The following is a 23,805-nucleotide window of genomic DNA, read 5'->3' on the forward strand; positions in this document are numbered from 1 at the left end:
CATGTACAGCAGGAGGAGAGGAGACCCTTGCCCAGCAGTGTTCCACTAATGTAATGGGTTGATGATGATGATGATGATTGATGACCACATGAAAAGGAAAATTCAATTTTTCTGGTAGTGTTTTAATAAATTTGCATGTAATGTTTACCATATTGATGAATATTTTTTCTTTGTCCCCAGGAGTCACAGTGCAAGATTCTCTTATAGTCACATTCCAGGTAATTTGACATTTTTTTAAATTCTTCTATTATGTGTAGTGTACAAATTTGCTTATGTATATTATCAATGCAACAGTTTTTGATTATCAGGCTATTTTAATTAGCTTAAAATGGTTCATAGACGTATGACAGTGTGTCCGCTAAGTTCCAAAAACAATACAGTGGCCAATGTTTATTTTATATTAAAATATTGATATAAATGTGTGGTTAATTGTCACCCAGGTGATCAAAATAGAAAGGATGCTGTGCAAGCACTGTAAAGTGGAACATTGCTAGTATTTATCTATAAATACAAACTGGGGGTGAACTTGAGCGGCACAGTGTTAAAGGGAAAGTGTAGGACATTTACTATACTAGCATGTAATATTTTAACTGCATCTTATACGCCATAGAAACTTTTATCGAATCAACACACTTCTTTAATAATATTGCTTCTTTTTAATTTTTTTTTTAATTCATGTGCCATAGATCACATAGTCCAAAAAATATATATATTGAATTAATATAGATTTTTTATAAATCTATTCTACCTGTTTACTTATTACATGTTATGTTATTTTACATATCATTGTGAAAAATTAAATTACATTTTAATTCAAAATTGCATATTTATATGGTTTATATTACCAATGAATTATTCCCAATACTGTGCATTTATTGTGCAATACAAACTATGTAAGTTATTTTAACGGGGACTTCCTCAGTGGTTATTAACGTCACATGCAGAGTCAATGACCTAAAACTAAGTATAGTATACATGGTTCTCGTCTCCGCTGATACTTTATTTTAATCTCTTCTATTAGTGTCCGGAATGTCACCACTTTATGTGGATTTTGTTGCAATATCGAGTTAGAAGTTATTAGAAACATTCTCCTGTTTAAAAAAACTTTCAAATCAAATATGATAATATGCAAAAAAAATTGGTAAAATTCATGATAAAATTTTAAGTAAGCTTTTTAATTTTAGAAGCTATATCACATGGGAAAATATTATTATCGTTTCTGTGGTTTTTGATAATGCTTAGTGATTAAAGTAACACTAAAAATCCTTACTAATATTATAAATCCGAAAGTAACTCTGTCTGTCTGTCTGTCTGGTTGTCTTTTCTTCACGCCTAAACCACTGAACCGATTTTAATGAAATTTTGTACAAAGATAGTCTGAGACCCGAGAATGGACATAGGATAGTTTTTATCCCGGAAATCCCACGGGAACTAGGGATGGCGATCTAAGATAGATTAATCGGAGAATCGATCATTTAGACCAAAAAGTCGATTATTTTAATCGATATCCTTACTAATATTATAAATACGAAAGTAACTATGTCTGTCTGGTTGTCTTTTCTTCACGCCTAAACCACTGAACCGATTTTAATAAAATTCTGCACAAAGATAGTCTGAGACCCTAGAATGGACATAGGATAGTTTTTATCCCAGATAGCGATCTTAGATCTATTAACCAGAGAATCGATCTTTTTGACCAAAAAACACGATTTTTTTAATCGGTCTCCAGTAATGGATCCTACTAACGTTTGTGGGTCTTTTGGCATTCTCTAAATAACCATGAGTTTAAAAACATCAATTCTTGCAATCGGAGACGGTTGCAACATTATATTTGTTTATATAGATTTATTGGGATTATATTAGGGGTGGCGATTCTTTCCGAAAAAGATCGATTTTTGAATCGATTCGAATCGAAGTGCAAAAATCGAGGCCCTAAGAATCGATTCTATTTTCAATATTTTTTCGAGGATAGCGAAAAAAAAGGTTATTATTATTAACTAATCCTTACTAATATTATAAATGTGGAAGTAACTCTGTCTGTCTGTCTCTTCACGGCTAAACCACTGAACGGATTTGAATGGAATTTTGTACAAAGATAGTCTGAGACCCGAGAAAGGACATAGGATAGTTTTTATCCCGGAAATCCCACGGGAACTACGGATGGCGATCTGAGATCGATTAATCGGAGAATCGATATTTTGAACGAAAAAAATCGATTATTTTAATCGATCTCCAGTAATGGATCGATTCAGTGAATCGATCTTTCAACCCAGAAGATCGAAATTCGATGTTTTCATAATTAACCTTTTTTTTTTTTGTTTACGAGGGGGAAACCTTCAAAAGGTACCCGATGCCGTGGGAGCCGTGGATAATTTACCTACAGTTACTTTACTTATCCATGTTAGTCGATCATCTATCTATTTATATAAAAATGAATATTTGTCTATATACATTTTATAAAATCGGAAACTATGCATTTGATCTTATATCATATCTCTTATCATATCATATGTTACTTCTATAAGATTTTAGATTTAGATTTTAGATTAGATTTTAGATTTTAAAGATATAATATGCTTATTATATCTTTAAAATGCGGGCGAAGCCGCGGGCACCACTAGTATGTTATAATTTTGTTATTATTTATATAGGTTTATAACTTAATGAACTGCAATTGCAACTTAATGAACTACAATAATATACAATTATAATATTATATTATGTTCATTATGCATTATAGGGAATATTTTTAAACAATTTGTGGTGTAATATAATAATTACAATGAATGATGATTAATGAATAAAAGCAATATACACCTGCCTACTTTGTTTACTAATGATATGTTTATTAATCTTCAAAGTGGCTTATCTTATCATGGATTGTGTGTGTTGATTTCAAAGGAAGAAAACATGATATAACTCTCAGAATAGTTTTTTTTAACTCTAAAAAAAAGGTCTTTTCTTTTACATCCTACTTTTCAAACTAGTCGAAATTATTCCATAATAAAACTTTTTCGTCGCTGTGCCTAACAAGTTCAATTTGTGATTTTTGTAAGTTTTTGGTAAAAACTAAAAAACATACCTATGCACATATTACGGCGCTTTTCCTGTCGCGCGTTTCTACCCCTGCACGCGCGTGCCAACGCACACATGAAAAACTTCGCAACTGTGTCTTCGTGGCCCATATGCGTGTGTGTATGACACAATAGAGTGCAAGTAGCATGCGTGCGGGCGGACGCGCGTACGGGCGTAAAAACGCGCGACAGAAAAAGTGCCCTGAAATCTGGTGGGCGCAATGATTTCTCGTTGTATGATAATCTGAATATAAATTATCATGTGATTTGAAATGAAATGAAATGAAATATATTTATTTTGTATAGGCCAACTACGGCACTTACAATATTTTTCACACTACTATTACCGATTTGGTACAGGATCCCTAGTATAGTTTTCATCATTTATTAATAACAAGCTAATTTTTCGTGAGTAGCTTCGTTTCGACAAGACGCCCAACATTTTTCCTTACAGCAATGTTGGTAAATGGTAGCTTGATGGGGCAGCAAGGATAAAATATGTTGACCGGACGAATTCTAAAAATTTATTAGTAACCAAATTTTTCTTTGTTAATTATCAAGATAATTATTTAAATAACGTGAAAAAATATTTGTCCTACAAAATATAAGGTTTTTATTAAGGCGTCCCCCCTCTCCAACATGTATCATAAACAAGGTCATGAAAAATAATTACTAACCAGCTGATTTTTTTTTTATTGGCTGTCTACCATTTACATAGTCTACCATGCACATTGTCCTACAAATTACATGGTATGTCATCTCGGACCTACGCTGAAAAGATGTTAATTCCGCAGGATTATTTTTTTTATTAGTAACTGTAGGACAAAGGTATCACGTGATAGGATAATATAATTTTTATCTAAATAAAACAATGTCCTACAAAAAAAAAGGGTAACTTTTATTAATCCTACAAGATTTGTAATTTAACTATAATATAATATAAATAAACTATAAAACTGGCGGACTGGAATAACGTACTTCGCAATTTGTAGGACAATGTGGGTAGTAAGCTGTGTAAATGTTAGACAGCTAATAAAAAAAAAATCAGCTGGTTAGTAATTATTTTTCATGACCTTGTTTATGATACATGTTGGAGACGGGGGACGCCTTAAAAAAAACCTTATATTTTGTAGGACAAATATTTTTTCACGTTATTTAGATAATTGTCTCGATAATTAATAAAAAAAAATTCGGTTAGTAATATTTTTTTTTGATTCGTCAAATCAACATATTTCATCCCTATTATTTTAGTTATAAACCACAATCGAGAACTTTCGTACGAGAATTTGTTGGGCGTCTCATTGAAACGAAGCTATTCTGGAACACTCAGCTTGATACTAATTATTTTTACATTAAGTATTAGTACTACAACTTTTAAGTGTAGGCCCGAGATGACATACCATGTAATTTGTAGGACAATGTGCATGGTAGACTATGTAAATGGTAGACAGCCAATAAAAAAAAAATCAGCTGGTTAGTAATTATTTTTCATGACCTTGTTTATGATACATGTTGGAGAGGGGGGACGCCTTAATAAAAACCTTATATTTTGTAGGACAAATATTTTTTCACGTTATTTAAATAATTATCTTGATAATTAACAAAGAAAAATTTGGTTACTAATAAATTTTTAGAATTCGTCCGGTCAACATATTTTATCCTTGCTGCCCCATCAAGCTACCATTTACCAACATTGCTGTAAGGAAAAATGTTGGGCGTCTTGTCGAAACGAAGCTACTCACGAAAAATCAGCTTGTTATTAATAAATGATGAAAACTATACTAGGGATCCTGTACTAATTAGGTTTGTTTTTAAGAAAATATTATTATTATCATTCCAATATCATTAAGATTTTCCCATGGAGATTCCGTGCAGGGGATGACTACTGAAGGTGTGCGTTGTCGCAGGAATGGGGCGGCGACAACAGCGGGGAGATGGGCGAGATGGCGGAGATGGGGGAGATGGGCGAGGTGTCGGCGGGCGGCGAGGCGGGCGCGGTGCGGCTGCGGCCCGCGGCGCTGCGCTTCGGCCGCGCGGCGCTGGCGGCGGCGCACGCGCGCACCGTCACGCTCACCAACGCCGCCAACACCACGCTGCACCTCGCCTCCGTCGCCGGCACCACGCCCGACTTCCACGCCTCCTTCTTTGAGGCCAAGGTGAATTACCCATTTCAGTTCTTGTTTTACTGAGCTGGCAGAGCCGATCGGGGGACGAATCTGAAGGCATTACCGTCTCACTTATTTCTACCCTATAAAAGCTGTGTTACGCGGTGTTATACTAGTTTGAAAGATTTATTTATTTATTTTATTTTTTTATTTATTGAATCATATTCCACTTACATTACAGGAATGCCTAATTCGTTAGTAAATGTAGTCAAATGTGTTGTATACATATTATTATTATTACTCATTACTTATAAATACTTATAATATTCATTCATTATCATTGTATAAAAGTTTTATCGTTCTAACATTTCTTAATATAAGTTAAATCAAATTATTAGTAAAATTATTATTAGTAAGTCACAGTCCAAATATAATGTCAAATTGTCAAATTATGTCAAAATCTGAATTGGTAATATTCTCGATATACTTGATATCAAGAATATTACCAATTCAGATTAATAAGATACCTTAGATAGGACTCCAATCCCGACCGGGGTGAAACATATACTCGTTAAGTACTCCCTCAAATCGAACGAAAAGTGACACGGTTAATATGGATCGCATTGTCGTTTATCTATATTACTTATTTGTATTCTATCTTCTTTAAATTTCTAAAATTATTTTGGTATCGTATCTTTTTTACTTGAGTATTATGATAGTTGGTTATCTTAGAATAACTCTTAGAATAACAACCAGAAATATTTTGTCTAGGAATATCTTGCATTGTTTTCGACTCCAAGATTGATTTCCAAACCAGTAGGGCACATGGTGTCTGATTCTTTTATTAACGATAGAAAACGGTACATGAAACATCTGCCGTTTCCGCAAGCTTCTTCAGAATCGTGTAGCATAAAATATGACATAACGTTATTGTTCACTATAGCTATGGTACAAAAGTTTGTATTTGTGAAGGGGTGCAATTTGCACACTACACAAGAATACCGTTGTTAGAGGTAAAACTTGTGAAGCTGCTCACACAATATATCCCACGGGGATGTTGTGTACGGCTCTGCCCTTTAAACAAAATACGGTGTAAACTACCTGAGAAAGGTTTCCTAGCGAGTCAATATTAGGGAAGAAATTGACTAAGCAGAGGGCTTATCTTATTTCTTGACGTATATTTGTAACGTTAAATGAGATAACGGTTTTAAAAGGAATCAATTCGGAGTAGGCGTTATCTAAGAATCTGAGATTCGGTGTGAGTTACATGCATGATTTGTGTTCACAAAGATGATAAGGTGTAAATATGACTTTCGAAATATTAGATGCCAGTATTACTTTGAAATACTTTAGATGCTTTCCCGAAGACACTCCATCCAAAATTAGTATGGTGTTCTATTTCATTGATTAAGATACAACTCATTTACTTGCACTACAATATTTATAATCCATAGTGAAGTAAATAGAAACTTTATTGGTCATTAATTTAATTTGTGACCAAATTACGCTTACATTATACATATAACGGCAATGTGTTATTCACATATCAAAAAACCTCAACGACATAATGGTGTGGTTTTCACGCCAGGATGTTTTGTAACAAATTAGTAAATTGCCAATATATTAGCACTGTTTTATTAACGTTTACCTCGTGTTGAGGATATTTGAATGTAACTATTATTATTTATTTTTCTTACGTCTCCGCAGTCTAGTCGTACTATGTTGTGGAGTGGATTGTCAATTTTAAAATTATTCTATAAACAAGTTACTTTCAACCTTACATTCTTAAATGTATTAACTCTGGTACCGGTTTGGTTCACTTTTATTTCGCCACTAGTTTCCGCCCGTAACAAACTAACAAACAAAAATAAAAATATATTGCACCACATGCACATACTTTGTATAGGTCGTATGGATTATCGGTTATCCGCAGCGTCACTTGTTGCAAGCACTAAATTAATTCTTAGATAGTAATGAAGTGTACGGGCTATGATTACCTATTAAGTTAAGATTAAAACTACTTCGCAACAATCCGCTACAAATATGTATGATGGTATATATTTTAAACCATGCAGTATGTACCACCCTCCCTCCCTCAAAGGTTGCATGCAGATGCAAAAATTAAAAATATACACCACCATACATACCACCACCAACACGTGTTTCGCTCCAAAACGGAGCATCATCAGGGTAAGTTGACTCTACGACGGTTAATCGCTAAGTAACTTAGCGATTAACCGTCGTAGAGTCACCGTCACTCTAGATTTTATTACGTTTTTTATAAACATATACACTTTATTATACGTAATATTACAAGATTGCATCATAGTTTACCATAAATAGATAAGTGATATCAATATGTCTACGTTATGTGCTATTATGACACAATGTCATACGACGACACAACATCGTATGTTTGTGTTCATTTTTAAACGCGTAATAAATTAAACTTTAAATGAAAATAAAATCAAATAATACTTTGATTTTCGTTAATGTCAAAGAGACTGGTTCTTATTGTAGTATGATTCAATTTCAGCGTTTATGGTCGTTTAATTTACACATTCGTAGCAACCTGCCGGCCTCGGATGGGAAGCCCTTTTACCTCATAAATTATATGATAACATAACTATTTGTTGTACAATGCTTTTAAATTTTTAATTTCCCAAAGGAGGGAACTTGTCTATTCGTCGCGTATTTTTTTGTAGATATGTTTTTACAAACGAGTAACATTTTTAAAACATGGAGGAGACGGTTCTACGTTTCTAGCGGAAGATGTGGGAGGACATCCTACTCGAGGCCGGAAATTTTTGTACTATCGTTTCCGATTATATTCAATTGTTTCCTTCGAGTCGAGCTTTCGCAAATATTACAATGATAGGAGACAAATCTATTTCAGTTCTTGCGATTAAATACTAGAAATATCGATGTCAGATGACCTACATTAGCAGTTACTGGATATTGTTATCGGCTGCTAATACTATTTATGTTCTTGTGGTTTAGCCCTGGGTTTGCAATTCTTGGCTATATTTATCGGTATCACCGAGCTAGTTCTGGTAACTTGACCCGTCGTATTAATGAGCTTTGTTGTTTGTCGATAAGCAACAATGTGGAAGGTTTTCTGGAATAGTATCGCGGGTATATAGGGAAGCGTTTGTGGCTGGTGTCGTGGTGTCACGGGTGTCGCGACCGCATCCTGCCGATAGCGCGCGCTGATAACACCGCGACCGCCGCGCGCCGCCTGATACGACAGACCAATGACATTTTATACTTATAGACAGGTTATACCCGTACTAACTTGACCGAAAACTTGAGCGAAACTCCATTGATAGCACACATGCACGTTTTTTATTTTACTTACCTTTCACTACTTAGACAAATGTTCTCTAAGGGACAGAGCTATTAGAACAATGTGATAAAAAAAGACAACTAGTGTTTGACATTGCGTTTAAAGTGTACGCCAACGTAAATATTGACCATGGAATATAGTGACCAATGATTACTTCAGTCAAAACGGGACATCGATTTTTTTATGTCAACTACTTTTTATTTGAAAAAATATGGTTTAAAAAACTAAAAACACGTTATTATGATAAAATCAACTAAAAAGTAGAAAATAATTTTATATCTAGGGATTATTTAAGGAACAGTAAATAGTATAATTGAGGAAAAAGTGTTGGGCGCTTTTCGAAAACTGATAAATGGAGCACCCCATGCTTTTTTCACAATTTTACTATTTATTGTTATTTAATTAGAAGTTACTTAATTAAACGTTACTAATAATTCAAGATGGCGGAAATTTGCTTTTAAAACATTGTTATTTTAAATTTATGGATTTTAATATTTAGTTATCATTACTGTTATTTGGGAAAACGGACCAATTTTGTGTCCCGAGGTTCTTTTCGGAGACAACGGGACGAAGCATCGAAAAAAGGGACTGTACCGTTCAAAACAGGACATATGGTCACTTATCCATTGATCCGCATGCTTGTCAAAGACAAAGAAATAATGGGACAGAAGGTAAAAAATATACAAAACTGTTGATATGTTTTAGTGCGCCGTTTACGTAGAAATTTTATAGTACATTTTAACTAAATAATTTATTATATAAATATATAATTTAAAAGTCTGATACAAAATATGTAGATTTTATGGTTTATTCTATTTTATCTTTAAATAATGTATCTATACAGATCGATTGGTTTAAAATAGACAATTTAAAAATATAATCATTTTTATATTCAAAATAGGTTCTTTATTCTTTTTTAATGTAATTGCATCTACCACCACTTCACAAGGTGTTTCGATATGGAGAAGAAGCGAAAAATTTCTGGCTATACAAAGATTGTTTATCAAGTTCAATAAAGACGTAGATAGGTTACTAACAAAACAACCGGCGCTTGTTAGTGGCACTCATCGGGAGAAATACACACTACTTTATAAATATTATATTTAAACAACACACTAATAAATAGTTAAGAGGAGCAAGTAGGACGGCATGTTCGCCTCTTAATGTGCGGGCGATCGGTGCGCCGGCGGCGGCATCCGCGGCGCGCGACCAGTCGCCCCACTCCTCGACCACTTGGCCTACGGCGGTGGGCAGAGACGGACGCTAGCGATAATTTGTAACCGATCCCAATTAAACAGTTAAAATACAGTCCACTTCTTTCATTTCGAGCCCTATGCATATTAGGTTGTCCCTGTAGTTCCGGGACTAGAATAGGGCTACGGTATCCCCTGCCTGTCGTAAGAGGCGACTAAAAGGGGGCTTCCGGGGTTGCGGGCGGCAAGAGTGGGAGCTCGAACCGCCCGACCAGCGGCCCCGGGAAGGACGACGGTATGTGTGGTCGCATACCGTCATACACACCAGATGGTGTAGCGAGCGTCAAGCTCGCCTGGGCGGAGCCCGACGGGGCAACGCGCTAAGAGGACTCCGGTTGTGTTCCTTTGGAGATCCCGAAGCCCTCTACGCAGCGCAGAGGACGGCCACCGAGGGGGTTTTAGTGCGGTAAAAATCCCACATAACCCGGCGTCGCTCCCACGTTATCGGGTACCTTTTGAAGGTTTCCCCTTCGATAACAAAAAAAAAGGCATATTAGGTGCTCTAACACGGCACGTCTAACTGAATATGCAAAAAAAGGATAAACATATAACTTTATGCGTGGCAATCATGATGACTATTCGTTAAAGATGAGTTTAAGTCTGATCCGTCTATATGAATTAATTGAATAGCTACCTATAATGTGCTTGGTATAGAGAGAATAAATTCGTATATGCATTAATTTAATATGGTATTAGTATTAAGGGAAAAATACGTAATTCAGTGCATGTCTCTGCGTGAATGTTGCATGGAATGGAGAAGGGTGTTCAAGAGTGTTTTATGATTAACTACTAGTATGATTTTTGGATGCAGGCAAAATAAAAAATAAATTCTTTGGTTTTGTAAGATTTAATTATCATCGTCCATGGTATGTTCAGAGCAAGTCCGACTCTAATAATTTGGATGCGAATCGTCTTCCCTTCTTACCTTGCGAACAATGTCCAACCACTTTAGTCGCCCTATTTCATTTAATGGGAACCTAAAACATACACAGAAATACAATCACTACACAGAAATAGTATTAGAAAAAATATCGACTTAAACATCAAATTAATAAATATAACTTTCAAATTAGTAAATGATTTGTGTAGTTTCTTACGATATATATACCAATAATGTACCTTCTGGACTATTTATTAATTTAATCTATGATACATGGATACGCACAATTCATAACGCTTCTCTTTTACACTTAGTAATATGCCCATCTTTTTATTCGCTCTATTATCTGTGACATATATTCACGCTAAATTTAATTTGAATTATTGAAAAATCGATAATAACTTCTTGAAATTAAAATACTTACGAATGATAAGTGATTCCACCACCTTGGGTGATTTTTCCGCTGTAGTTTGTGCAAAATATCATGACACAAGACGGCATTTTTAATCACTTTTCAACACAGAAACTTTGACATAGACACGACCATTCTGAGAGGCGCGCGGCCCGTGACTAAGTTGTCATAGGCCAATTAGCCCATGAATCATGTGCCAAATTTCGAACGTGTATGACTCATCTACGTCTTTATTAGTAGTATATCGATGCGACAGACCATTAACATTACCTACGTCAATATGAGACTGCCACTGTATGGACATGCTTCCGCGTCAACACCACCCTAGTAAATATATATCCACACATGAGATTAGCAATAGCAATTCTTTTGACATTTACACAACAATTAGATTTTTTTAATTATGGTATTGATGTTTACTGGTAAGTCCGCAAGTAAGAATACTTTGCTCTCGTCCGAAATGTATTTGATTCGTGTACCTTTGTTTTGTTAGAAGTTATGATTTATGAATATACGGTATTATATTATAGACATACATAGGTTTGGAAAGTAAAAATTACATATTCGATTTGTTCGATAACTATGCGGTGACATAGATTAGATTAGATTTTGCGATTACTTGTATTAAAATATATAAATAAATGTTAAAAATACATTAATTTTCATTTGATTTGGTTAAACTACCAATACAATATTAATTCTATGTTCTATAGAATTAGTAGTAGTACTAACTTGTAGTGAAGTTGTTTGTATCAAATTTGTATAATAGCATGACGTGTCCATGCAAGCAAGTTGATCGATACTTAGGTTCTATTAATACCGAGTGTCATCAATCCAGCTGTGTGGGCTGCGTGGCCGAGCCATGAAGTTATAGGTAAATATGGAGAACACACTTCGAATACCTACTTGAAGCAAAACCTATGTATCACCATCTCGCTCTCTGTGGGCAGACCCTCTCTGTCTAAGTAGGGTAACCTTTATTTATTTTGGCACATAGGGCCAATGTTGCCACATTACCGAATCCTTAAGTAATGGGATTATAATTCGTTGAATTGCCAACCCAGATATGCATACGTGACCTACGATTTTGGGATTTTCAATTGAACTAATCATAGTTCAAGTATTTATTTAAAGGTAAATTATTTGACAGTGTTTAACTTCTGGTTAGGCTAGTGTGGTGACTAATTCTAAGAATTTTCTAGGAGATTTAAAGAAGAAGATAGCAATACTATAGTCCACACTAGAAAGAGAGGTCGGCCCACAGAAAGCGGGATGGAGATACGTAGGTATTTGCCTCAAGATTTTGTTCTAAGTGTGGCCTCCATATTTACCTATAACTTCATGGGCCGAGCGCGGGGCCGGGGAGCGCTCGAGACGCGCAGGCTGCACACAAGGAGTGCACACTTGAACTCGACGAGTGCGCTGTGACGTCATAATTAGGTCGTCTCCACGAGGCCCCCATGCCCGTACACACAGCCATACACAGCTGCATTGGCATTACACTGCCTTGTCTAGCAACAACTTAATACCTATTTACTAAATACCACTCCCAATAAAGCTTAATTTGATTGACATAAGTTTATATGTTATATATTCTTATAAGCGCCTTATTATTAATTAATCTATCCGAGTTTTGACATTATATAGGTTTTTTTATATTATAACAGTAGCAGACCAGCATGCAGTCCAACTGATGATAAGTGGCTACTGCCGTTCATGGCCATCTGTAGTCAAAGCCAGATAAGATTAGATGAAGGTGGTAGAACCCTTTGTGGTTCGACTCCGGCGGCACCACCGCCACACCTATTTCTACCTAATAACAGCCTAATAATACCTACCTAATAACAATGTTAGGCGCTGCTGTGTTCAGGTTTGAAGGGTGTGGTAAGGGAGACAGATTTTTCCGAGGCGTTCCAGCTTAGTCCTCAGGGGTAGCGGCGCATCTGTGGCCGACCTCAGGTAGGAATATCTAATCCTATCTGGGGTTGATTACAGATGTCCATGGGCGGCAGTAGCCACTTACCATCAGGTGGACTGCATGCTCGTCTGCTACTCTTATATTATAAAAAAAAAGATAACTACCTGCAGTCGGCCACAGGTGTACCGTTATCCCTGAGAACTAATTTGGCACGCTTCGGAAAAGTATGTCCCCCTTACCACACCCTTCAAACAACAACACAGCAGCGCTTAACATTGCTGTTATTAGGCAGAAATTGGTGTGGCGGTGGTGCCGCCGGAGTCCAACCACTCTGGATTCTCATTCTACCTAGTAGATAGAAATTGTCAATTGTGGCTCTTTGGTATTAATTATTTCGTTATCTTATACTGGTGGCGAGCGGAACATACTATATTATTTTAGTTACTGCTTTCGTAAATAGTTGAGAACAAAGAACTGTATTATATTGTTAATTGAAATTAATAGTTACGAATTTTAATAATTTTATAATAATTGATTTTATTCATAAGTATTTATTTTTGTATACTGTTACAAGGAAACTGTGGGCTAAAATATATTTTTACAAATACCACATTTTTCTATGAGGAGGTCTGTACGCTGGTTTGTTACTTCAATATACTTGTTACTTCATTAGTTGGAGGGATTATGGAGGGATTTTGAAAATAAAAAGCAAAATTTTCGGTAACATTTCGAATTGGTATATTTATCCTTCTGGTTTAGTCAACTTTCACCGCCGGCGACCGGTCGATGTTAAAGTTCGGGGCCGATCTCGAGAATGCGTAATTCAGTACATTTGTTGAAACCCTTGTGTGGGTGGCCCGAGATTTTCAGAGCAATTGCCGAGCCGTGGGCGACGCGTGGGTTTTCTTTGAACATCGATATTATGCTTAGGATCTCTTATCATGTATTTTAACTGAACGATAATTTTGAAAGCAATACTTTTCTTGCAAGTCCATTACAAATACAAACCAATACAATGTTTCCTTGTGCAAAGGCGTTTCATAATTATGTTTTTTATGTTTGTAGTTATGTTTTATAAAAAGACTTAGATCTAGACGTTTTGCTTAACAGTTTGTAAGCAATGTATATATAATGATGTATGAATCACGTTGGTAATGGAAGCGGTTTGCACTTGATAACACGTAAATTTCCCACCAAAATTCCCACGGTAGGTACCTATCATTTTTTGTTTAAATATATAAACAAACGGTCTCTAAACAAGAGCTGTAAGAATATCAGATTAATTTTGACAAAAAAGATCTTTATTAAAAAAATATGGTTTATTTGTGAAATAAAAAATATGTATAAAATACATATAAAAATTATGACGTAGTTGTATGTAAAGACGTTATTAAGTAATACATATTATGCAAAGTGTAGATACAGCGGCGCGCCCTCGCGAGGCGCCGGCGACACGTGACGACACGCGGCCGCGCCTCGCCGCAATCACACATCTGTTATAAGGATATCGCAACACAAATGTGGTTGATCGAGGATAACTATGTATAAACCGTGTAAAACTGCTCTGAATATAGAAATGAATCGCGTCGCCATAGAAAATTGTATGACTATATTTGCTCGCAACAACTTCAGAGCGGACTAGCAACTTGGCGGGGACTATACCACGCAGATAAAGCGTATTGGCTTACAAAATATACAAAAGGAAAATAATGATCCTTAGATAACATTTTTCTATGATTTTGCATACTTATTCAACTATGAAGTTCTCCTATCATTTTTCAACTATCTATAGAGATAGGTCTTCAAAGTTTATAAATAACCAACACGCTTATGTGTTTACATTTGTGATCCCTCAGTTGGTTCGGTTACGTGTATAGGATTTAATTTTTTTTATTGTACAGTGCGCACAAGGATAAATGTGTACAGGCTGTTTGACTTTTACCTGTTTACAACTATTCTTACCTACTTTATAGACGAGGGAATTTTAATCCGACATTAAATGAGGCTGTTAGAACCAGAGTAGCCTAACTACAAAAAATATGATTTATAATATGAAGAAAAGTAAAAGTGTACAACATTTTTAAATTACGAAAATACAGATAGGTAAAAAGTCATTAAAATGCAGTTAGGCCACTCTGGTTTTAGCAGCCTCAAATATGACTGAAATTGAATTACTTTTTTATATGGTGTTTGTGTATGCAAGTGGCCAGGCGGTGTCTGGTTGCAGTCGTTACGAGTACATCCACCGGGCGCCCAGCGGCCCGCCGCACGCCGCACGCCGCCGTCGCCACTGAACTAATTATTCACGTTATCTCCGCATTGCATTACATAATGCAAATATTCATTTAACACGTAATTTGATTACGCTATGGCGTCAAGTGACATTTCCTCTTGTATATTATCTTGGGTTCAATGTTAACATGCGATTCATTTGAAAATAACAAAAATAATGCAGGTTCGACTCACATTTTTTATGCAAAACAATAATGTACATTTGGAAATTATATACAAGAAAAAAGGGCCGGAGATGTCTTTATGTATATCAAGTTTGTTTAAGCTGGCATAGCTCTGACACGCTAATTAGAAGTACGGTATCGTAATCTTAAACGTGTATTTCTGATATTTTTAACCTATGTGTAGGCTTATTTGAATTATTATTTGCTATACTGATTATGGAAAATATTAGAATTAAAACAGTCTAATCGAACACAATTTAGGTACACGATAATTAATACATGCTCTTAGCAAAAAAAGATCTTGACAGTAATTTATTCTTTGTTTACTTTATAGGGTTCCCTATCCAAAGGGTAAAAACTGAACCTTGTTACTAAGCCTCTACTTTCTTTCCGTCTGTCACGTGGCTCTATCACTTGAACCTTGAAAGAAAGACACTCGAAATTATAATGTGTATGTATAACAACAAATACAAATAAAAAGTCTTTAAATAATGTTTGTTATGTGGTGTTGATAAATAAGTGCAAATGTGTACTGGTGATTGCAGACGCTGCCGCCGCAAGGCAACACGACGTTCAGCGTGGTGTACCTGGGCCGGCGCGAGGGGCCCGTCTCCGCCCACCTCTACATACACACGTCGCTCGGGGTGCACAAGTACCCGGTGAGTTATATGTTTGGTGTTTATCGTTTGCTGTGTTCCAGAAGTTAAATAAAAATTAAATTAAAATTAAAAACTAAAAGCCACGCTAAAATCACATAAGGAAAATCATTAATCCTCACGATCCTGATGTGGAGAATGGGACAAAATCGAGTTCTAACATTCGTTACATATGTACTATACATACACACAGATCAAGCTAATGAAGACATAAATTGGACGAATTTTAAACTTTAAAAACCTTGTATATTGTTCAAGTTATATATGGTATAATATACCATATATTTTGCTTTTATAAATGAATTTTTCTGTTGTTTTCAGTAACGTCCACTCTAGTCTGAACTCGTATGTTTGTGGTATTTAGGTGTATTGTATTTAGGTGTGGTAATGTACATATCAAAAAATTTAAGCTTTTAATTTTTAAGATTTTAAGAGTAAGCCATACTTTATAATGTCTTATGCATGTGTTGTTGCGCAGGTGTCGGCGGTGGGCGTGGCCAGCGAGTACGACGTGTGGCCGCTGGTGGGCGTGCGCGTGCCGCTCAACGCCAGCGTGGAGCCCGAGCTCACGCTGTACAACCCCACCGACAGAACTATACAAGTATGAAGCTTATTTGTTCTCTCGTATTGCTTTTAAATTTTTCGTGATTTTTTGTGATATCCAACGTAATAAGACTACATACATAGACGTACATTAAATAAAACCTCACCTTTAACTTAAATAATGATTATCCTCATGTAGACATTTCTGTACTTAAATAAATACGATTTACATGTTAATATTAATTTTATATAATTGATTAATTTGTCTTTATATAAATATTGACATTGTATTGATTAAAAATTTAATAATAATGTATTTTCCATTTTATATAAACAATGACATATTAAGTTAAGATAAATATAAGCTAATGTGAATGTATTACATTGCAATGCCCTAGCAGGGTGCAAGTATGTTCGAATACCCTATATGTAACACCATAATTATGTACTGTATGCATGAGCAATAAAAGTTGAATATGAATTTAGACTATACCGTGTTGTTGTGTGTGCAGGTGAGCGAGGTGTACTCGTCGGGCGCGTGGCTGGGGCTGCGGCTGCCGGGCGGCGGGCCGCGCGCGGCGCGCTCGCTGTGGGCGGTGCCGCCGCGCCGCAAGCGCCCGCTCGTGCGCCTGCGCATCGCGCCGCCAGAACACCACCACCACCCGCTCACCGCGTACATCAGGTGTGTACGTTGCATTATGCGATGTTTGATTGATGTTAATACGTTATGGTTCATTATCTCTAAAGACATTGAACATGTGTGATGTGGTCCGTGACATCCGTAATATTTTTTTTTATGTTATTGACGTGCACTAATCTTGTCTGTGCGGCTTTGATACGACAGATATAAATATTTTAGTATACGTTGTAAACAACAATACTATTTTGTCTTTCACAGCCCATGTCTGACCCGTCCAATATCTATACATATATAAACAGGGCCTAACCCTTCTACTCTTCCTACATGTGTAATCTATTAGAGTGTGAGTAAGGTTTAAGCTCAAATTAAAAACTGTTATATGGTTAGATAGTTAATTGTATCAAGCATTACTTTTCGGAAACCCAGCATGGGTTAAGATTAAAACTACTTCGCAACAATCCGCTCCTAATATGTATGATGTATATATTTTAAATAATGCAGTATGTACCACCCTCCCTCCCACAAAGGAGGGATATGTCATATAGTTGTCAATATTATTGACTAAATTTATTTTTGTAATGTTACGTTGTATAGCGGATGGATAGTGTAGCAAGTGTCGTTATTTTTTACCATATCAAATGTTGCCAGGTGTGGTGTCTTAGATCACCTAACTATAGTGCAACATGAACCTAAATCAGTGTAAGTGTAAGTGTGTGTGTGTGTAGGATCAAGGCGGACATCCCGGGCGGCGGGCTGGTGGTGGCGGTGGAGGCGCGCGGCGCGGCGGCCGGCGAGCACGCGCGCCCGCTGCAGCTGCGCCTGCGCGCCCGGGGCTCGCGCGACCCCGCGCACACGGTCAGAACTCTATCTCTTACACACGGTTACATTTTATACACACGGTATTCTACTGCATGGTTTTGTGCAGGATACATTTTTGTGTAACGCTGCATTATACACAATATTGCAGCGTTTATATAATATATCATTTTTCTATGCAAAAAAAACACAACACAAAACACTTCGATTAAACTTATTAGAACTGTATAAAAAATGTGTAGTGCAATGTTGTGGAAACATAGCATTACTGTGCACACACAGCATGCTGTTTTCATTCGATTCAGAGATAAGTATAGTGGGCGTTCTATATACTACTTAATTTTTGATTTAAACTTGTTTTAAATATATTTCATTTATTTGCTTAAAGCGGCCAAGTAAATTTTTTGTTCCTGCTTTTTTACAATAAAAAGGAATCAGCTTGCAATCTTGTTACTAAAGAAACATTGATGTTTCCAGATGGAAATAGAAGTAGCAAATAGCGCGGGTCTCCCCGTGCGGCTAGAGGCGGGTGTCCGCGGCGCGCGCTGCTGGCCGGCCGCGAGCGCCGCGTCGCTGTCCGCGCCGGCCGCCGCGCCGCCCGACGCGCCGCCCGCCGAGCCGTGCGCCGCCGCCGTACCGCCAGACACGAAACGCGCCAATGGTACTTTTTATCAAGCCATTTTTCATAACGCCAGTGTTCCTAATCCTATTTGGGGTTGACTACAAATGTCCATTTGCGGCAGTAACCACTTACCGTCAGGTGGACTCCATGCTCGTCTGCTACCTATATTATAAAAAAACGTAAAATATTAATTATTCATACTATAAGATATTTCATTTTATAGTAGCTTCGTAATGCTGTTTTAGCTGAATGAATGTTTGAACGAAAATTACGTTCAATAGTATGTGTTGAAGATCACACATATACATAATTTCAATGTAATATGTAACATCTATGTCGGTATAACAATGTTGTACTGTTTGTTTCAATTGACTCGAAGACATTCTTTCTTATTATATAAAACACTATAATTAAGTTACGAAACAATTTATATTTTGGAAAGGTTTATTACTTTAGGTGGCGGGTCCACCGGTGCACACGTGAAACTGCTCCGCTCGCAACTAGACCCATATCAAGATTTTACTAAGGTTGCGGAACTTACTTTGAATTGTAAGTATGTTTAAAAGCATTTATTTTTATTTTGTAATGTTTGTATATTCGATAGGTGTGAATATTAGATTTACATACGGTACAGCGACGCGGGATAAATAATAATTATACCACCCAAAAATGTGGAGTAAATTAATGTACCAACGAATGCACTTAAATCTGTGTAGGTGTGTGGTAAATATCCGACCTAGAATATTATGAAAATACAAGATTGCTTCAACAATGCACAAGTTATCATTGAATTTTTTTTTAATCAATTAGTCTTACATTAGATTTGTTAAGACGATGATATTGAATAAATATTATATATTCTGTGCGTCTGCAGACGCGGAGCTGTGGGCGGCGGCGGGTGCGGTTGCGGGCGAGGCGTGGTGCGCGGGCTGCGTGCGGCTGGGCCGCGCCGCGCTGCCCTACTCCGTGCGCCTGCTGCCCGGCGCGCTCGGCCTCGCGCCCGACCATCTGCAGTACGCGATCACACTCACCTTACACTGTTGCCACCAGCTCTAATCGGGCTTACTTTCACCAAACGTTACCTTAATTGAAACCTTACTTAATGTACTGAATAAAATGTGCTTCTGTTGTTACATTTATACGATCATATAAGGGCACAATATGTAATGTTTGACCTGAAAGTTCTTGCTGAATTGAGACATTATAAAAAAAATATAAATTTACTTAATTGAGACATTATAAAGAAAAATATAAATATACTTTATCGTAACGCTTCAGACGAAATAATCGTACATTCTGACAAGGTCTCTATTAACTTAAAATTTTCTAGTTAATTGAAGTTATTTTGAAAAACAAAAATAATTTATTCTAAAGAAATATTTACAATAATAACTGACTATTAAGAAGGCAGTGAAAATATTTCTTAGTAGTTTCTGTTAAAGAGAATACAGAGTTCGTATAGAGTTCCTCCAACGAAAGCAGGTGAAAACTGCTAGTCCGCTCTGAATATAGAAATGAATCACGTCGCCATAGCAAATTGTATGACTACATCTGCTCGCAACGACTTCAGAACGGACTAGCAGTTTGGCGCGGACTGTAACAGTATTGTTTGCACAGTTTCGTGACGGCAGAGCGTGCGGCGGCGCTACGCTCGCGCGAGTTGCGCGCCGCCAACGAGTTCGCGCTGCCGCTGCGGATCGACTCGCTGCTACTGCCGCCCGACGCGAGGGATCACTTTCATGTACGTGCACACCGTATTATACTCTCATGGAGATACATATAAGTACTATGTCGTTGATAGATGTGAATAGCGATCCAAAGCAAAACTAATATAAAAATTAAATTAAGAATTAAGACACGAAAACTGTTTGTTGTCTATTAATCTACTCTTGGCCAACGTGGTGGATTATCGCCTAAACTTGATTCTTCATTTTGGGAATTAGACAATGAAACAATCAAGGGTTGAGTTAGGTTCTTCAGTCTGCTGCCTGCCTTCTATGATATAGGCTATGCTTAGTATAGAAGGCAGTGTTCACTTGAATTGTACCAAACATTGTAAATTATTATTAAATAATTTGTCGAACAATACAGGTCTAAATTGACTCAATAATGATTGTTTATTATTAATAAAAAATATATTACTGTAATTTTAACACTAAGGCATTAATTAAAATATTTTCAAAGCTATACATGCTCTAATTTTGTGTGTTATTACTTCCAGGTGGAAGACATGACTCCCCTACTATTAAAAGCAGGCGAGAGCGGCGTAGTGGCGCGTGTTCGACTGTTGGAGAGCGCGCTGGACGCGGATTTCACAGAGGATTCGTACATCACGCTGCGCACTAACCTGTCAGACTATACGATACCGTTGAAGGTGTACAGCGGACGGTTTACTTTTGTAAGTATATTTGGTATTGTGAAATATCTGTTATAAAAGGGTCGTTTTGTGTAGTTTTCTTTCGTGTAAAAAAAAAATATTAAAATTACTTTTTTGGTTAAATTTTCTTTTTATAAAATTTGCGACATCAACTTTATGGATTGGACATTAGTCGTTGGTTGTGTAAATATCTACACTCAACATTTTTCCTAAACCTCACGAAAGAACGTCAAGTTTAAAAATGTAAGATGTTTTAGAAGTTACTGCTGTAATCGTAACGTATGTGCTTCAGTGTTTCGAATAAAAAGTTTTGGAAAAGTGATACCCTCTTAAGGTATCAATAGTACTTCACGCGTGCATGATTTAATTTTAGCAATATTAAGTTGGGACTGTTCATGTTTTGTCGCAGGAGTGGGAGTGGCCGAACGCGACGAGCACGTCACTAGAGCTGGGCGCAGTGGGCGCAGGTACCACACTAACGGTGCGCGCGCGGCTGCGCAACGCGGGTCCCGGCGCGCTGTGCCTCGCCGCGCTCGGCGCCGCGCTGCCGCATACTGAGGCACAGTTCGTGCTGGAGCCGCCGCACTCGCACCCGCATCCCGTCACCAACGGGACCACTGTGAGTGACTTTACTATGCAATGTACTATTGATTAACGGTTAGCCAAGGTTTAAGCTTTATCTGAAATTTGTATTCGATATTAACTTACATTTCAAAAATATGTTATCTTAGTGCAGTTCAGCACAAATGAAACTAAAAAGTTTTAAACAAAAAAGTTTTTCTTTTTTCATAAAATCCAGATTAAGTATTTTTTTAGAATTTACAATTAAAGTGAAATATCAAACATATTTGAACAAAAGCAAAATAAACATAAAGGTTTTGCTTCTTAAATTTTATATACATTTACAAATGATGCCAGTCGCTTATCCTTCTTTGTGTATAAAAAAACACATTAGAAATACAATATATTTGTAACGTAGTTAAATGAATATGTGTTACGAATTATGATACAATGTATGTGGTTGTGGTTATTTCAGATCTGTATAGAGAGCGGCGGGTGGGCGGGCGCGCGGCTATCGGTGCGCGTGCCGAGCGCGGCGGGCGCGTTGCGCGGCGACGTGTGGGCGCGCTCGCCGCACGCGCCCACCGCCGCCGCATTGCGTTTGCACGCGCTCACCGGACGACTGACCGCACGACCGCTGCTACTGCCGCCTGCAGCACCCGTATGTATACACTGTATATTATTTATTACGAAACGATAGAGTCCGTAAAAAAATCTCATGTTGAACCATAGATTAGTAAAGATTACTCACTTCTAACAAGAAAATGTACCCAGTTTTGAGAATTGAAATAGTTGCGTAAAAAGTTTTGCCACGTCTCCGTGCTAAAATGTCCCTAAAATATTTGAAATAATTATTTATTTATTATGTAAATTACGCAGTATTAGTTATTTATTCGTAAATTTTCTCTAAAAATGTTTTTATTTGTAAAGAATTCAAAAAAAGAACTTGCTAATAAGCCGTTTGTGGCTTCATTCAATTTCAAGGCGGCGAAGTATCTTTACTAATCTATGTGTTGAACCTATAATTTCAGAGTCAAATTGTGTTGCTGTTACCTTTCAAGGTTGCCTCTTTTTATATTTATACCTAAACGATGAGGCAGACGCATCGTCTAGCAACTTTGCAACACTTTAATTTTGTTTTGTTGCAAACAGTATGTTGATTCAACGTATAAACTGAAACGGAGTTAAGAGTTACTTTTAAAATTTCAATAACAGTTACCATAATTTGATCAAACACTAATCGTGTTTACAGTACGCATGGTCATCAGCGGAGCTAGTGCTGGAGAACAGCATGCCGGTGTCCATGTCTGTGGTGTCGGTGAGCGGCGCGGTGGGTGACGCGGCGGGCGACGCGGCGGGTGACGCGGCGGTGCGGGTGTGGCGCGGGGCGCGGGCGGTGGCGCGCGGCGGGCCGGAGCGCGCGGCCTCCGCCGTCGCCACCGTCACGTACGCGCCCGAGCACGCCTGCGCGCCCGACTGCTACACCGGACTAGACATTGACTCGCCAGGTGATCATACATTTATTGATGAAGGAATGGGCATGATGACAAATTTTTAGAATCCCTTCTATAATGTACGTACATGTCTTCTCATTCCAAAAATCGTATTATTTCGACAATAAATTCAGTATTAACAAAACACAATAGTATCTTTTTGTAGCTATTTTCATACGTCCATTGGTGACGTCACACTAGATCATCCCATACAAAAGTTCAAAGTGATTCAGTGACATACCCAAAAATGACATCATTCGCACCCTGTTTAGCATTTCAGACAAGATGGCCGAGTGCAGTATTTTGTACTTTTATTTTATTAAAAATAAAATCTTTAAAGATTTTTTTAAAAGTGGGTGGTTTTTGAGAATCTTTTGAACATTGTTTTTACTTAGAACATTTATACTTTGATTTTTTTAATACTGTCATCATGCCCATGGTAGGGGCTGTTTGGGACTTCTAACAAAATGCATTTTCTAAGGCCTCTTATGGCGTAACCACCTGCTTCGAAAAACAGTTCAGTGTAATTTTTGCGCGTGACAAACTTGAATAAATCTATGTAACACATAATTTCTATCGTGGGACAGACGAAGTTATACGCGCGTAAAGTATACTTTAGAAATATTTTATTAGTTGTAAATATTAACTTTCCT

General features: G+C 37.1%; 1 protein-coding gene across 1 annotated transcript in view; it reads left to right on the forward strand.

Moving 5' to 3' along the window:
• The window catches only part of Tmem131 (Transmembrane protein 131), a 29,525-nt gene that overhangs the window by 1,141 nt on the left and 4,579 nt on the right, over positions 1-23,805 (forward strand). The window contains exons 2-15 of the mRNA XM_073089632.1: positions 181-218; positions 4,982-5,230; positions 15,990-16,103; positions 16,579-16,701; positions 17,156-17,325; positions 18,009-18,138; positions 18,577-18,760; positions 19,178-19,270; positions 19,596-19,734; positions 20,339-20,462; positions 20,943-21,119; positions 21,508-21,717; positions 22,135-22,320; positions 22,912-23,167. Of these exons, the coding sequence (XP_072945733.1) occupies positions 181-218; positions 4,982-5,230; positions 15,990-16,103; positions 16,579-16,701; positions 17,156-17,325; positions 18,009-18,138; positions 18,577-18,760; positions 19,178-19,270; positions 19,596-19,734; positions 20,339-20,462; positions 20,943-21,119; positions 21,508-21,717; positions 22,135-22,320; positions 22,912-23,167 (2,193 nt within the window). The remainder of the gene's footprint in view (positions 1-180; positions 219-4,981; positions 5,231-15,989; positions 16,104-16,578; positions 16,702-17,155; positions 17,326-18,008; positions 18,139-18,576; positions 18,761-19,177; positions 19,271-19,595; positions 19,735-20,338; positions 20,463-20,942; positions 21,120-21,507; positions 21,718-22,134; positions 22,321-22,911; positions 23,168-23,805) is intronic.

The sequence above is a fragment of the Epargyreus clarus genome, unplaced genomic scaffold, assembly GCF_041222505.1.
Source record: "Epargyreus clarus isolate Ecla_fem2 unplaced genomic scaffold, WU_Ecla_fem_2.2 ptg000029l, whole genome shotgun sequence".
In the NCBI taxonomy this organism is placed as follows: domain Eukaryota; kingdom Metazoa; phylum Arthropoda; class Insecta; order Lepidoptera; family Hesperiidae; genus Epargyreus; species Epargyreus clarus.